General features: G+C 40.9%; 1 protein-coding gene across 1 annotated transcript in view; it reads left to right on the forward strand.

Annotated features, from left to right (window-relative positions):
* The window catches only part of ATP8B3 (ATPase phospholipid transporting 8B3), a 1,029,241-nt gene that overhangs the window by 326,166 nt on the left and 685,393 nt on the right, over positions 1-17,682 (forward strand). Inside the window, exon 9 of the mRNA XM_056572418.1 lies at positions 14,678-14,748. Within this exon, the coding sequence (XP_056428393.1) occupies positions 14,678-14,748 (71 nt within the window). The remainder of the gene's footprint in view (positions 1-14,677; positions 14,749-17,682) is intronic.

Raw genomic sequence — 17,682 nt, forward strand, 5'->3', positions numbered from 1 at the left:
CATCCCAGAGTTATTAATGCTTAAAGTGACAGTGGTCAGAATTGCAAAAAATGCTCCCGTCCTTAGGGTTATAATGGGCTCCGTCCCCAAGGAGTTAAGGGAGTTTTCGGTAACAGGTGCTTCTGAAGCATCTAAGGCAAGAAAGGGGTCAGGTAAATTCTATGGGCCTCCTGTAATGGCGGAGCTCAGAACAGAGTGAAAGGCAGAGGACAGCCGCTGCCGCTGTTTAGCTGGGCTGCCCGACAGGGAGTGCGCTGGGCTGGTGCTGTGAAGAGGATCTGCCGTCAAGCCCATTATTCCCTCTCCAGCACGGGCATCCCCTAGATCAGAGTCCTCACCTGCCTCCAATGTCAGAAGAGAGCTGCTGCGGACCCACAAGGTATGTGGATCTTCACTCCGAGGGGAGTGCTGCGGTCCCGCGGTCAGTGAAGGCAGAGAAGGCCTATGCTGCAACGGAGCGGCGCCATTTTGCGACGCGCGGCCGCTGGGGGTGAAGTAAAAGTCTGTTAATTTCTTAGGGTGTCCGGCCGTTCTTGTCCTACTCCTTGTAGCCATCACTCCCAGAGTTGTTACGACACCCGATCGTGAAGCTTGGGTGCTGTATAATGCGCATCAGGTCGCTCATTAGGTCGCTTAGCTCAGGAGCTGTGGAGTCAAGCTGCCATCCTAGTCGGCCGCCAAGCCACGCCTCTAAAAAAAAAAATCTTTCCAACTGACCGAATACTGTACTGTACTAACTCCAGAGTGTAATTGCCTATAAAACAAGATAAAAAGCAATATTACAGTGAATCTCCTAGTGTCATTTAACCACCCCTTATCGCCCGAATCATTTCATCCACCCTCTATACCCTGTGCCACCTTATTCCCCATGCATTGTGCCAAATTATGCCACATCAAGTCCCCTTGATCCCCTTGTGTCATTTCATTTCCCCTTTATTATCCTTTGTGTGAATTCATCACCCCCCTCTATATAAAGAGGCACAGGAGAATAAAGGGGGAATGAAATGCACGGGGGGGGGGGGGGGGGAAGAAATGGCACATGGGGTGGTAAAGAGGGGGTGATGAATTTGCACAGAGGGTAATAAAGGGGAAATTAAAAAGCACAAGGAGGGGGGATCAAGAGGAAATGATGTGTACATGGGGTAATAAAGGGGGATAATTTAGCACAGAGGAAATAAAGTGGCACGGGGGGGGGGGGGGATCAGGGAAGGAGGGGGGTGAAGGATGTAGCCGGCGGACGTACAGAAGAAGGAGACCACTGTTCAAACTGCAGTCTTCTGCTTTTGTGCTGGGGCTTCTACAAGGGGGTGTAGCTTGGGCCTGGGCGCCTTACTGGTGGGGCATTGGCTGTACCCCCCGACGGGGGCCCTGTGTACAAGGTAGGGCCAGCACATAAGCCTGGTTGTCCCCTAATGGGAGTGTTTTATCCCATATTGGCAGTGTCCCCTGTTTGGAGGGTGCTAATGCATTAAGTCGTATGAGACTCTGATGGGAAATTAAAAACTATCCGCTATTGGGAGGTGTCTGCTATGTAAGATTTTACTGTACATTCTTTAGGCGGAATCCGGAATTTGAAATTCAGCAGTCACCAGAATACCATTAAAAACAATGGAAGCCTGCTGCACTGGAATTTCCAAGCAAAATGCATCTGGTTGGAAAATCCTTGGTCTGAATGTGCTCTAACTGTCTGCATTACCCCAGTGTGAGTTTTGCAGGAGCACACAAAATGCTTCTGTGGATTTGATACTGCAGATTTGCTGCTGCATATTTGATGCGCTATTTAGATTTATTTAACAGCATCAAATCCGCATTGGTAAATGGTATGTGTGAATGTACCCTTTAACTGCGTTTCTGAAGGATCCTTCACTATATACATGTAGAAGGAGACAAGAAGATTAATTTCATTTGTTATTCCTGGTAATCTGTTTATTGCTACCTCCTATGAGCTGATGATGGATAGCTTCAGGATTGTGTAAATGTTGTAACATTGTGAGGGGGAGGAAATAATAATACGGTAAGGTCATGTGTACACAACTGAATTCTGTTGGAAATATGTCATGGAATTGGAATTGAATCTAAGTCAGGAATCCATTACAGTACATCAAATTACTGCTGTGGATTTGCACTTTGTTTGCCACACATTTGTAGGCAATTTAATACCATTGAATGCCTCTAACTCAAATGTGGCAGCCTGATGTGGTTTATGCATGAAATCAGCACAGATTTCATGTCCATTTTTGTTTTCTCTAATAGCATAAAAGAGTGGGTAGCACAAAAATAAATAAAATACGGTCAAACAAGAACTAATAAAAAGAATAAGGTTGAGTACCCTATACAACTTCGAATGATACATTATTATTGTCCTCTAGTAAGGTCCCTGTATGTGTATGGTAAATGAGATGAAGAATAGAAAGTTATGACTAGGTATCAAATCAGTCTATTTCTAATGTAACACTGTTGCAAAAAAAATGTGTGTGTGGAAATATTTTTTTGCTCCAGCAACCCACTTTTTCTTAAAATGTGGCGCACATTATTAGCACCATATATTAAGAAATTTAGCACTTGATTTAGTACCGTTAGGCATTAAATTATGTATCTTTTTTTTGTTTGTTTGTTTGTTTTGGTCATGGGACAAAAGTGCCCAAAAAGCCATGCTCCACTTCTGGAAATCTGGAGACAATTACACGATTAGTGGCTCCAATAAAACACAAGCACTAGTTTTTAATTATTCCCGCCAATGTGTGTTTGTTTGTGTGTGTATGTTCCAGCATAACTTCCAAACGGCTGAATATGTTTCGATAAAACTTCGTACACGTTAATAATATGTCAACTTCAGATATAGAATATTTGAATTGACCCTATTCCACCCCATTTGCCAAGTGTCAAGGTTTTTGTTTAACTCCTTAAAGAGTCACTGTCATTGTTAAAAACTTTTCATATATTGCAGGACTCATTATAATATGACATTTCACAATATACACCTGTTAAAAAAAAAAAAAAATGTTCACCTGAAATTCTAGTCTAGATTTTACAGCATGTTGGATACCGGCCGTAAAGCATACCGTTATCCAGTATAGGAGATTTCTATTGAGTGTATGCCAAACTACAGATAAAGAATGTGTGGACATGCTGGGAGCTGTAGTTTTACAACAGCTGGAGGCAACACTGCTCTAACACAGTTATTTACAAACATTGCAGCTTCAGTTATTACTAAACTACAACTCCCAGCATGCTGAAATAGTCAAAGCTTTCTCGGACTCCTGAATGACAAAGAAGTTGATCAGACATTCAGGAGTCCGTGAAAAATGAATGACACACATAGTAACAGCTATGCTGATTAGCATCCAGCTTTACTAGGAGAAGATAAAACAGATAGAACATGTATTCATAAAAATTTTGTACTTTTATCTAAAAAATCCTTACACTAATTTTATAAAGATCTATTCTTATATTTATAAATTTCATCCTGCTATGAATTCACCATAATGTCTTCTGATTACTGCAGGCAAGCTCCAAGTATCCTTCTCTGTGTAACATGACACAGCATAAAACCAGAGAGGAAAGGGTTGCAGAATAGAGAGTACTGATTGGCTGACTGCCCAGGCTTGCTCCTGTGAGGGAGACAGACAGACATGCCTGCACAATGAAAAAGTAACTCACCAGCAAATAAATGCTTATATCTCTGGATATATAGGTCAGAGACACGTAAAATGTATATGCACATGATCAGGATTGGGTCCTGAGTAATATATCACATTTTTTATTTTTTTTGCACTATGACAGGTGCGCTTTAAAGGGGTACTCCGGTGAAAACCTTTTTTCTTTTAAATCAACTGGTGGCAGAAAGTTAAACGTATTTGTAAATTACTTCTATTAAAAAATCTTAATCCTTCCTGTACTTATTAGCAGCTGAATACTACAGAGGAAATTCTTTTCTTTTCGGAATTCTCTCTGATGACATCACGAGCACAGTTCTCCCTGCTGACGTTATTATAATAATTATAACGCTTTATTTATTGTTGTCCTTAGTGGTATTTGAACCCAAGTCCCCAGCACTGCAAGGCAGCAGTGCTAACCACTGAGCCACCATGCTACCCTTAGAAGCAAGAAGTGAAGATCGAAGATCCTCGGAAAACGCGGTGCTCCAAAAGCGCTCCTTTTCAAGGTAAATAATAGCCGTAGGTCTGGTGTTCAATAAAGCAGTGAATACTTTATTCATGCAAGAAGATGCAGGGATAACGCGTTTCGAGGGGTGGAGACGCCCTCTTCGTCAGATCCAATGCTGGGCTGGGATTGACTCCCTCGCTTATTTACACATAAAAAACCCGCAAAACAATTGCGGCGGGTGACGTAACGGGCAAACTGAAAGTATACATATAAAAGAAAAGCTTTTAAAACCAACCATTTTACATTCATAAAAAAGAGATTACATCTCACAGAATGAATGGGAAAAAAACAACAAGAAGAAAGAAATTATTACAATTTAAAAACGAAAGAGAAACTCTTGTTGTTTTTTTTCTATTCATTCTGTGAGATGTAATCTCTTTTTTTATGAATATAATATGGTTGGTTTTAAAAGCTTTTATTTTATATGTATACTTTCAGTTTGCCTGTTACGTCACCCGCCGGAATTGTTTCGCAGGTTTTTTATGTAAGCGAGGGAGCCAATCCCAACCCAGCATTGGATCTGACGAAGAGGGGGTCTCCACCCCTCGAAACGCGTTATCCCTGCATCTTCTTGCATGAATAAAGTATTCACTGTTTTATTGAACACCAGACCTACGGCTATTATTTACCTTGAAAAGGAGCGCTTTTGGAGCACCGCGTTTTTCCGAGGATCTTCGATCCTCACTTCCTGCTTCTATTGACCAGACGCCCAGGACCGGTTCCCGGGACGTTGAGGTGCCAACAGCCCTTTCGAGACCACGTGTCCCCCAGAGACCTGGGACCAAAGCTGATTACGGTGTTGTGCCTGGGACACAACACGCCCAGGTGAGCGCAACACCTTTTCTTTCCATCGTTACACCACTGCTCAAACAGAATCATGGCACATTAGTGCGCTTTTTTTCTCCGTTTCTTTCTTTACATATTCGAGTATCTACCATACTACCCTTAGCATACATCTGCTATGCATGGTTGCTAAAAATGGACAGAGATGTCAGCAGAGAGCACTGTGCTCGTGATGTCATCAGTGTTCCAAAAAGAAAGGAATTTCCTCTGTAGCATTCAGCAGCTAATTAGTACTGGAAGGGTTAAGATTTTGTAATAGAAGTAATTTACAAATATGTTTAACTTTCTGCCACCAGTTGATTTAAAAGAAAAAAGGTTTTCACCGGAGTACCCCTTTAAGGACCAAGCATTTTTCTGTTTTTGCACTTTAGTTTTTTCCTCCTTACCTTTTAAAAATCATAACCCTTTCTATTTTGCACCTAAAAATCCATATGAGGGCTTTTTTTTGCACCACCAATTCTACTTTGTACTGACAAAATTGAAGAAAAAATACTATTTTGTGAATTTTGGGGGCTTTCGTTTTTATGCAATACATTTTTCGGTAAAAATTACAATTTATCTTTATTCTGTAGGTCCAGACGATTAAAATGATACCCTACTTATATAGGTTTTGTCATACTTTTGGAAAAAATCATAACTACATGCACGAAAATTTATACATTAAAAATTTTCCTCTTCTGACCCCTATAACTTTTTTTCTTCACGTACGGGGTGGTTTGAGGGTTCATTTTTTTGCACTGTAATCTGAAGTTTTAATCGGTACCATTTTTGTTTTGATCAGACTTTTTGATTGCTTTTTTTCCTTTTTTTTTGTATAAAAAGTGACCAAAAATACGCTTTTTTGGATTTTGGCATTTTTTTGCGCATATGCCATTTACCTTGCAGTGTAATTAGCTATATTTTTATGGTTTGGACATTTTCGCACGCAGCAATTCACATATGTTTATTTTGGTTATGTTTATATATTTTTATATGTAATTTGGGAAAAGGGCGGTGATTTAAACTTTTAATAAGGAAGGGGTTAATGTGTGTGTTTTAAAACTTTTTTTTTTACTTTTTATTTTTTTATTTTAGTTCCCTTAGGGGAACCTTATACAGATCAATGTGGTTGACCAAATTGATCTGTGTGCTCTTCGCTCGATTGATAAAGCTCATTCTGAGTGCCAGAGCCGGCACCGGAGGAGAGGTAAGCCCTCAGGCTACCTCCACAGTGGATCACCCCTTCCGTGATCGTGCTGTGGGGGGGGGGGGGGTAGGGGGGCTGGTTGCGATCCACCCCACTGGACCACCAGCTTTGTCAGCTGTCAGCCACTGTCAGCTTTGACAGCTGCGATCTAAAGGGTTGACAGCTGCCCGCTGCGATCGCCGCATGTCGGCTATTAACACCGGCCCCCAGCAACAAGAATCAGCTGGGGGCCGGCCGGTATGATGCGGGCTTGAGTCGGGAGCCCACGTCGTACCCCGTTAACGGCACATGGACGAACATAGACGTCCATGGTCGTTAACAGGTTAAAGTCCCATGCAAGTCCAGCATAACTTTCAAATGACTGGAGATATTTCGATAATACTTGATACACAAGTCCCTTGATACACAAGTTCGATAATACTTGATACACAAGTCCCAGGCCAGTATATGAGACTTCCGGTACCTTACTCTACAAGCCCCACTCTGCATCTCCTGGTGAGTGCATCAGTCCGGCTTGCAAACCACATACTTCCTCCATGCCCTTTCTGTCTTGCAAAGCCATGCCTAGCCTACCCTTCAAGCCACACCACCTTTATTTTCTACCCTTTTTTGCATTGGTCTGGCTTGCAAGTCATGTCCACTCCCACAAAGTCAGGCCCCTATTTTCGGCCTACTATCTCTTCATCACAACTCAGCCTCACCTGAGGACAGGATATGAGGATGAGATGTGAGCATGGATATGAGGTTGAGATATAAGGACGGCATAAGAGGTCGGGATGCTTGCATTAAGACCCTTTTGTCAGGCAAGGTACCAGGGCCAGATGGCTTTGGGGAATGAGTTCTATAAAATTCTAGCCAGTGAGGTCTCTTTAGTAGCATATTATTGGTTGAACCAATTATGTCATCTAGTAACACAGCATACAGGTCTTATACAAACAAGGAATGCCTCCTGAGAACCAGGCTAGTATAGGCCCATATCTATAATTAAATAAGATCTTAAGATATTAGCCAAAATAATGGCGATTAGCATCTCTGTTGCCATTGTTGATTGGGCCCCATCAGACAGGCTTTGTTATGAGGCACTCTGGAGTTGGCAGCAATTGATGTATCTAACAGAAAGGGATACTGTGCAGATCCAGCAGGACTTCTGACAATAGACGCAGAAAAAGCATTTGACAATGTTAGCTTGGCCCTGCTGCGCAGTGTCCAAAATTTTTTGGGTTCTCAGGAACTTTTGGGACTTTCATTGATGCTTTGCATAGTACACCTTTGGCCAGAATTTACACCCCTGGTTTTCTATCTGATAACATAAAATTACAGAAGGGCACTCGACAAGGGTGTCCATTATCACCTTTGTTGTTCAACATAGCCCTTGAGCCGCTAGTGGTACATCTCATCCAATCATCTGTATGTAAGGGCATACAGGGGCGGTCGCAATCTTTAAAGTTAGCATGTTATGCAAATTACATGCTACTGCTCATGGGGTCCCCAAACACCCAGATGCAGGTGGTATTTGACACAGTAACTACATTTGTCCGCTACTCGGGGTACTAGGTAAATATTTCAATATGTCATCTTCTGTACTTGGGAACAGATAACCACAGGTCAGCATCAGACCTCCAGGTTTTATTATTTGGTAGAGCACTCTTACTTAAAATGATTAGTTTTTGTAGGCTCCTCTACCCTTTGCAGATAATACCCCTATTGTTATGGCATACAAATGTCTCATGTTTGCAGACGGCCTTCGCAACCTTCTTATTGAAGGTGAAACAACCCCATATTGCATCTGGAAAGCTAAGTCTACCCAAGTACAAAGGGAATCTGCAGATGCCCCACATTAGAATTTATAATCTGGCGTCTCTCTTCTGACATGCCAGCAATTGGCTGCTCTGCTTGAGATGGTTCTCTAACTTACAGCTGGAAAGGGCACTCACGACCCAATGGATGCTCTTTTACATACACCTTATGGTACTTTACCCTCTCTAGTTAAATCTCCTCCTCAAAGATACTGTTACTGCCTGGAAGGCAGTCAGAAAGATACATAGTCTTCCCTTCAAAATGTCTGAGCTGCTGCTGGCTTATTTCTCCATGCAGATCTCCTCCAGAGCAGTGAAGTTTTGGGGCTGTCGCTGGGAAACAGACTTTTAACTCCCTCCAAAGGTTTTCTATGGGGTTGAGATCTGGAAACTGGTTAGGCCACTCCAAGACCTTGAAATGCTTCTTACGAAGCCACTCCTTCGTTGCCTTGGCGATGTGTTTGAGATCATTGTCATGATGAAAGTCCCAGCCTTGTTTAATCTTCAATGCCCTTGCTGATGGAAGGAGGTTTTCACTCAAAGTCTCACAATACATGGCCCCATTCATTCTTTCCTTTACACGGATCAGTCGTACTGGTCCCTTTGCTGAAGAACAGCCCCAAAGCATGATGTTTCCACCCCCATGCTTCACAGTAAGTATGGTGTTCTCTGGATGCAACTAAGCCTTCTTTCTCCTCCTAAAACGATGAGTTGAGTTTTTACCAAAAAGTCCTACTTTGGTTTGATCTGACCATTTGACATTCTCACAATCCTCTTCTGTATCACCCAAATGCTCTCTAGAAAACTTCAGACGGGCCCGCACATGTACTGGCTTAAGCAGGGGGACATGTCTGGCACTGCATGATTTGAGTCCCTGGCGGCGTAGTGTGATACTGTTGGTAGCCTTTGTCTCTTTGGTCCCTGTGTGATTCTGGGATTTTTGCTCACCGTTCTTGTGATCATTTTGACACCACGGGGTGAGATCTTGCGTGGAGCCCTTTATCGAGGGATATTATCAGTGGTCTTGTATGTCTTCCATTTTCTAATAATTGCTCCCACAGTTGATGTCTTCACACCAAGCTGCTTGCCTATTGCAGATCCAGTCTTCCCAGCCTGGTGCAAGTCTTCAGTTTTGTTTCTTGTGCCCTTCAACAGCTCTTTGGTCTTGGCCATAGTGGAATTTGGAGTGTGACCATTTGAGGTTGTGGACAGGTGTCAGGTAACAATTGGAGAACAGAGGATACTCTTAACCCCTTAAGGACTGAGCCCTTTTTCACCTTAAAGGGGTATTTCGCCCCTAGACATCTTATCCCCTATCCAAAGGATAGGGGATAAGATGTCAGATCGCCGGGGTCCCACTGCTGGGGACCCCCGGGATCTCCGCTGCGGCACCCCTGCGGCACACTCGCTCTGGGAGTAATCACGGGCGATACAGGGGCCGGATCATCGTGACGTCACGGCCCCACCCCTTGTGATGTCATGGCCCACCCACTTAATGCAAGCCTATGGGAGGGGCCACGCCCCCTCCCATAGCCTTGTATTGAGGGGGTGGGCCGTGACATCACAAGAGGCAGAGCCGTGACATAATGATGCTCTGGCCCCTGTCATTACGCACAGAGCAAGTGTGCCGCAGCGGAGATCCCGAAGGTCCCCAACAGCCCTTTTTTGCAATTCTGACCATTGTCACTTTATGCATTAATATCTTTGGGATGCTTTTACCGATTCTTCTGAGAGTTTTTTCGTGACATATTCTACTTTAACATAGCAGTAAATTTTTGTCACTACTTGCATCCTTTCTTGGTGAAAAATCACAAAATTTCATGAAAATGTAGCATTTTTCTAACTTTGAAACTCTCTGCTTGTAAGAAAAATGGATATTCCAAATACATTTTATATTGATTCACAAATACAATATGTCTACTTTATGTTGGCATCATAAAATTGACCTATTTTTACTTTTTGAAGACATTAGAGGGCTTCAAAGTATTGATTGCAGCAATTTTTGTAATTTTCATGAAAATTTCAAAATCTGAATTTTTCAGGGACCAGTTAAGTTTGAAGTGGATTTGAGGGGCCTTTCTGTGAAAAATACCCCATAAATGACCCCATTATAGAAACTACACCCCTCAAAATTTTCAAAATGACATTCAAAAAGTGTCTTAACCCTTTAAGTGTTTCACAAGAATTACAGCAGAGTGGAGGAGAAAAATCTAAATTTGCGTTTTTTTACACTAACATGTTCTTGTAGCCCCATTTTTTTTTTCATTTTTAAAAGTGGTAAAAGGAGAAAAAGCCCCCAAAAATTTGTAGCCCAATTTCTCTCGAGTATGGAAATACCTCATATGTTGACATAAAGTGGATTCACAACATGGCTCAAGAAGGAAAGAGCAACTGTAGGATTTTTGAAAATTAATTTTGTTGTCATGGTTTTTGGGGGCCATGTTGCATTTAGGAAGCCCCCATGGTGCCAGAACAGCAAAAAAAAAAAAAACACACGGCATACTATTTTGGAAATTACACCCCTCAAGGAACGTAACAAGGGATATAGTGAGCCTTAACACCCCACAGGTGTTTGACGACTTTGCGTTGAAGTTGGAGATGAAAATAGAAAATTAGATTTTTAACACTAAAATTATGGTGTTACCCCAAATTTTTCTTTTTCACAAGGGATAATTGGAGAAAATGGACCCCATAATTTGAAGCCCAATTTCTCCTGATTAAGAAGACGTCCCATATGTGAACGTTAAGTGCTCTGCTGGCTCACTACAGTGCTCAGAAGAGAAGGAGCAAAATTTGGCTTTTTGAAATTTAATTTTCGCTGAAATGTTTTTTTTGGGGGGGGATGTTGCATTTAGAAAGTCCACAGGGTGCCAGAACAGCAAAAATCCCCCCCACATGGCATACTATTTTGGAAACTACACCCCTCAAGAAACGTAACAAGGGGTATAGTGAACCTTAACACCTCACAGGTGTTTGTCGACTTTTCTTTGAATTTGGATGTGAAAATTAGATTTTTAACACTAAAATGATGGTGTTACCTCATATTTTTTTTTCTTTTTTACAAGGGATAATAGGAGAAAATGGACCCCAAAATCTATATATTTGCATATAGAGGCATATTCTCCAATCATTTTATAAAGAAAAGACACCAATTTATTCCCTTGCGAAACCACCATATCAAACAAACCATGTGTAATTACGTGAAAAATCTCTTTGTTGGTTGACATTTTATAAGCGTGCACTATTTGTGAAAACTATATTTTTGTAATAAAAGTATGTGATATACCTCTTGTATATTTTCAAACTTAACTAAAGTGCCCCCTTCAAAAAAAAATTCTATTCGGTATATACCATACTTTACCTAAAATTCATATTCCCGTATTTTGTAAAATTCTTTCACACTAGAATTATCCCATAGTTGTGTAAATGTAAAGGCGACCTTTATTCCCAACCCTTTTAAAATGTTTTGCCAAATCATATCCACTTCATTTAATAAGGTATATTTTTTTCCCCAAACTTTGTGACAACCCCCCGGGTTCACCTTTGTGCCCAATTTTTTTTAATACCATTCCCAAATATTTTCCATGTTTTTCCCCAAAACTGTGACAATTGAGATGCCCAGTAATATAGTTTAAAATTTGGCAGTGCTAGGCCACCCACATGTTTTGGAATGGTCAGAAATGTCATTTTTTATTCTTGCTTGCTTTTTCTCCCAAACTAGACTATTGATCATACTGTTGATCTCTCTAAACCATCTATCTTCTATATGAACTGGTGAGGCCTGTAGAAAATGTAATAAATATGGCAAAACAACCATTTTAACCAATACTAACCTGTCCGCCATTGACACTGGATTTTTTTAACCAAATTCCAGTTTTCTTTTAAATTTTTTCAATGGCAGGCCTTATGTTGATTTTCAGATAGTCCTGAATCTTTGCGTTAATATCTATTCCCAGATATTTTATTGTATGTGGATATTTGATTATCTGTATATTAATTTTGGACCAATTTATTTGGAACCCTGACAACTCCCCAAATTCCCTGATCTTTTCCACCACATCCTCTATGTTTTCATGTGGTTCTTTCATGAACAATAGTATATCGTCAGCTTAATAAATAGCCTTTTCATCCTCTCCTTTTAAACCAAAACCCTTAAATTTAGCTTGTTCCCTAATATATGCTGCCAGAGGTTCCAGAAAAATAATAAATAACAAAAGGGAAAGGGGGCACCCTTGCCTTGTACCTATTCCTAGACCAACACTATCTATTGCACCTTGATTAATTTTTAAATGGCACTAGCCCCAGTATATAGTCTTTACCATGTCAATATATAATTTTCCTAACCCCACTCTTTCCATTGCCTTCCAGAGGAATGCCTACTCCACCTTGTCGAACACCTTTGCCAGTTCTAACAACAGGATGGAGCTGGCACCCCACTTCCCTTATTTGTATTACCATATAAGTTTTTCTGAAATTATCAAAAACGCTTTTACCTACCATGAAACTTGCTTGATGTTCCCCAACAATTTTGCCCATATAGGGCTTTATCCAAAGCGCTAAGATCTAAAATAATTTAAAATCAGTGTTTAACAATGATATAGGGTGGTACTATTCGACTTCTTTCAAATTTTTATCTTTTTTAGGAATAAGAATAATCAAGGCTTCACGCAGTGAGGGTGGTAATCCCCTTCCCCTACAGGATTCATCAATTACCTCTTTAACCCCTTAAGGACTCAGGGTTTTTCCGTTTTTGCACTTTCGTTTTTTCCTCCTTACCTTTTAAAAATCATAACCCTTTCAATTTTCCACCTAAAAATCCATATTATGGCTTATTTTTTGCGTCGCCAATTCTACTTTGCAGTGACATTAGTCATTTTACCGAAAAATGCACGGCGAAACGGAAAAAAAAATAATTGTGCGACAAAATCGAAAAAAAAACGCCATTTTGTAACTTTTGGGGGCTTCCGTTTCTACGCAGTGCATATTTCGGTAAAAATTACACCTTATCATTATTCTGTAGGTCCATACGGTTAAAATGATACCCTACTTATATAGGTTTGATTTTGTCGCACTTCTGGAAAAAATCATAACTACATGCAGGAAAATTTATACGTTTAAAAATGTCATCTTCTGACCCCTATAACTTTTTTATTTTTCCACGTACGGGGCGGTATGAGGACTCATTTTTTGCGCCGTGATTTGAAGTTTTTATTGGTATGATTTTTGTTTTGATCTGACATTTTGATCACTTTTTATTCATTTTTTAATGTTATAAAAAGTTACCAAAATACGCTTTTTTGGACTTTGGATTTTTTTTTGCGCGTATGCCATTGACCGTGCGGCTTAATTAATGATATATTTTTATAGTTCGGACATTTACGCACGCGGCGATACCACATATGTTTATTTTTATTTTTTTTTACACTGTTTTATTTTTTTTATGGGAAAAGGGGGGTGATTCAAACTTTTATTAGGGAAGGGGTTAAATGACCTTTATTAACACTTTTTTTTTACTTTTTTTTTTTTGCAGTGTTATAGGTCCCATAGGGACCTATAACACTGCACACACTGATCTCTCATCCTGATCACAGGCGTGTATTAACACGCCTGTGATCAGCATTATCGGCGCTTGACTGCTCCTGCCTGGATCTCAGGCACGGAGCAGTCATTCGTCGATCGGACACCGAGGAGGCAGGTAAGAGCCCTCCCGGTGTCCGATCAGCTGTTCGGGACGCCGCGATTTCACCGCGGCGGTCCCGAACAGCCCGACTGAGCAGCCGGGATACTTTCAGTTTCACTTTAGAAGCGGCGGTCAGCTTTGACAGCTGCTTCTAAAGGGTTAATACCGCACATCGCCGCGATCGGCGATGTGTGGTATTAGCCGCGGGTCCCGGCCGTTGATTAGCGCCGGGACCCACGCGATATGATGCGGGATCGCGGCGCGATCCCGCTTCATATCGCGGGAGCCGGCGCAGGACGTAAATATACGTCCTGCGTCGTTAAGGGGTTAAAGGGGTACTCCATCCCAAATACATCTTATCCCCTAATCACGGGGGTCCCGCCACTAGGAGCTACACGCAGCTCCGCAGCCTCGGAGTCTGCCGAATCACGACTACGGGGCCAGAGTATCGTGACGTTGCGATAGAGTAGATGTTTGTAGAGTGTTTAAGCACTTTGCTTGGATCTCCAGTATGTCAATTGGTGTGGGCCACGGATTCAGTCTACTCATAGCTCTACTTGGTACTACATACTAACTACAGCTAACTCTTGATTTTAAATTATGGTAACACCAATTAGGGAATGTTCTTAATATTCTTTTCTATTTTAGGATTCAATTTTCAGAATTTTAAAAATTATACTAAAACTCATTAAAACAAAATAGTTTCTATAGAGTTTTAAAAAGGTGCGGGAGAGTTGCGGGATGTATGATTGTTGCATGAATTTTTTTTCCCTAATAAAACTTTTGCCCCAGGAACTTTAGTCATGTGTCAATGCTTAGTGCACTCTGTTGTATTCAAAATTTACTATTGTAAGTTCACAATATTGTGACTGCCACTGTCACTGTATTCATAATATACAGTAGCAACTTGTTTGATGGATGAACCACTGCTGTTTAAAAGAGTATACATTTTTACAAAATAAATTCCATCTATATAAAAATGATATTCAGTATTTTATTTTCTAGGCAGACCTGCTATTGCTTTACACCTCTGAACCAAACAGCCTATGTTATGTGGAGACAGCAGATATAGATGGGTAAGAATTTTTTAAAATCTGTATTGCTAACAAAAGTGGGGAATGTACATTGACTACAAATGGCTTTCTTCAGCTTGTCCTGAAATCTTATAATACAATCTTTAAAGCGGTATTCCAGGATTTTTTATTTTTTATTTGACTGTGCTTCAGGTGCTGTAAAGTTAGTGTAGTTTATAATATAGTGTCTGTACCTGTTTTTGGTGGTCTCACAATTCTTATGTGATCTTTGCCCATTTATTTTTAACAGCATGCAAAATGGTCCCAAGACATTACATCACTAGTCAGCTGTCTGCTTCAATGTGTGGAGCAATCACTGGGTAGGAGGATAATCATTCTGCAGATAATTATAGTTTTGCAGCAGCTGGAGGCACCCTGGTTAGAAAATATTGTTCTATGATTATTAGCACAGCACTGGAGTTTAGGTGTGCTTCAATGGGTGGGGTGGCTGATGGGATGAAGGAAAGTGACCTCACACTCACAACCAAGGAATCGTGGGACTTGTAGTTGGAGGGAGGGAACTCCGACAGGAAAAAGCCATTTCACAAAAAGATAGCAGCAATGTTATGGTGGACTCAGAACACAGCCTTTTAGCTCCAAGGCAAGCAAGGATCCTTCCTAAGCATGTCCATTACTGTCTAGCAGGTATGTACTAAAATCACCTTATGGTCTCTTAAACTACATATCCCATAGTTCCATGTTTGTAAGTGTGAAGTTACATTCCTTCCTCCCACACATCAGCCATCCATTCAAAAGACCAGTGTTTTCTAATCAGGGGGCCTACAGCTGTTGCAAAAGGATCTCTCTCCCACCAAGCGGTCACTTCACCTATTGAAACAGGACAGGCTCCCTTTGCACAACTGACTAGTGAGGTCATGTCTCAACGCACTGCAACCTGGGAAAACCTGCTGTTAAAAATAAATATTGGGGAGAAAATCACATAAGAATTGTGTGACCACCGTCACACACAGTCACAGACACTATATTATGAACTACACTATCTTTACAGCCCCTGTAAAGTTAAATAAAGAAAATTCCTGGAATAACCCTTTAAGGAAAAAGTCCATTTTGGCCTTTAGGACTCAGAACATTTTTAATTTTGCATTGTCGTACTTTTTAAAGACATATTTAATTTTACCATAAAATGTACAAGACAACAAAAAAAAGATTATTTACAGGGGTGTGGAAATTTTATAATAAACTACTTGTCCACGGGACTAAAATGGAGCAAAATCTACTTGTCCCTCATGACGATCCACTTGTCCGGGCCAATTTTCGCTTTTTCGCTATCACTTTTTCCTCCTAGCCCTATAATAGCCATAACTACCTACTATAATGATACCTTTTAATTTTTCAATAACATTTTCTCTGAAAAAAAAAAAAGATATATAAATATATATATATATATATATATATATTAGGTAAATTGAAATAGTAAAATATGATTTTGAAGATTTGGTGGTTTTCTTTCCTACGCCATTTACCTTGTGGTTGAGCTAACATGTTAGTTTCATACATTAGGCCGGCTTGATTACAGCAATGCCAGGTTTGTATAGTTTACGTCATGTTTTACTTATTTTTTAAAAATTCAGAACTTTAAAAAAAAATTTGAATTGCCATTTTTTGACCCCTGTTGCGTCCCCCCCGCATACCAGGCTGTATGAGGGCTAAATTTTTTGCTCCATAATCTGTTTTTTGTATCGGTACCATTTTGGTATTGATCTGACTTTTTAATCGCTTTTTTACTTTTTTTTCTGGGATATTATAAAAATTGCACTTCTGTGGTTTTTTTTTTTTTTTTTACATTTACTTTACAGGATACATAATGTTATATTTTAATAGGTTGTACAATTACACATGAAGCAATACAAAATATGTTTATTTTTTATTATGTTTGCATGTTTTTATATAGGAAAAGGGGGTGATTTGAACTTTTAACATGGAAGGGGTTAATGTGTGTCTTTTAAACTTTTATTAAAACTTTTTTATTTTTTGTTTACAATTTATTAGACTTTTAGGAGGAATCATTAGATTCCTCATACAGATGAATAGAGTTCTATTGAACTCAATTGATCGGTGTTCTCTGCGATCCATTGATAGAGCCTGGTCCAGCCAGACTCTATCAATGACAGAGCCACGGGACAGCAGGGAACAGAGGTAAGCCCTCTGGCTACCTCTATAGTGGATCGCCCCCTGCGATCACGCTGCGGTGGGGATGATCCACCCCATTAGCCCACCAGGGAGCATACACATGTCCCTTTAGACGCCGCTGTCAGCTTTGACAGCGGCGATCTAAAGGGTTAATAGTGAGCCGCATGCTGGCTATTACCGGCGGCCTCCAGCTACTGAAATCAGCTGGGGGCCTCATAGTATGGAGCGGGCACAAGTCGGGAGCCCGCTCCATACAGACTGCTGAGCGCCGCATGCTGGCTATTAACGGTGGTGTGAGGTGGAAACATGCACCCCGTGAAGACTTGCGTCCGCTCCTCCCCTCAGCTCTGCGAAGCTAGAGCTGTGTGGAGCGAAGGCAGAGGACGCAGGTCTGCACGGGGCGCAAGTTTCCACAGCCGGGGCTGCAGAGTACGGAGCGAGCACGAGTCCAGAGCCCGCTCCATACAGACTGCAGAGCGCCCAGCGCTTGTCAGGTCCAGCCCTGCTTGCCCGAAGCCGGGCTAAGGGCCGGAAAAATTCTACTGTCTGGCACCCGGAACTCCAGGAATTCCACATCCCTGATTTATGGTGAGAATTGAAATGGAAATGAAAACCGCAATGTTGTACCTTTAAATTTTTTAGGCAGGGAACTTTACAGTAAACTAACAGGTTTTCTTTATTCTGTGGGTCAATACTATTATAATGATACCAATGGTTACATGCTTTTCTATTACAGTACTGCTTATGTTTAAAATTGCCCTATACTGACCCCCTTTAACTTTCTTA

The sequence above is a fragment of the Hyla sarda genome, chromosome 1, assembly GCF_029499605.1.
Source record: "Hyla sarda isolate aHylSar1 chromosome 1, aHylSar1.hap1, whole genome shotgun sequence".
NCBI classification, from domain to species: domain Eukaryota; kingdom Metazoa; phylum Chordata; class Amphibia; order Anura; family Hylidae; genus Hyla; species Hyla sarda.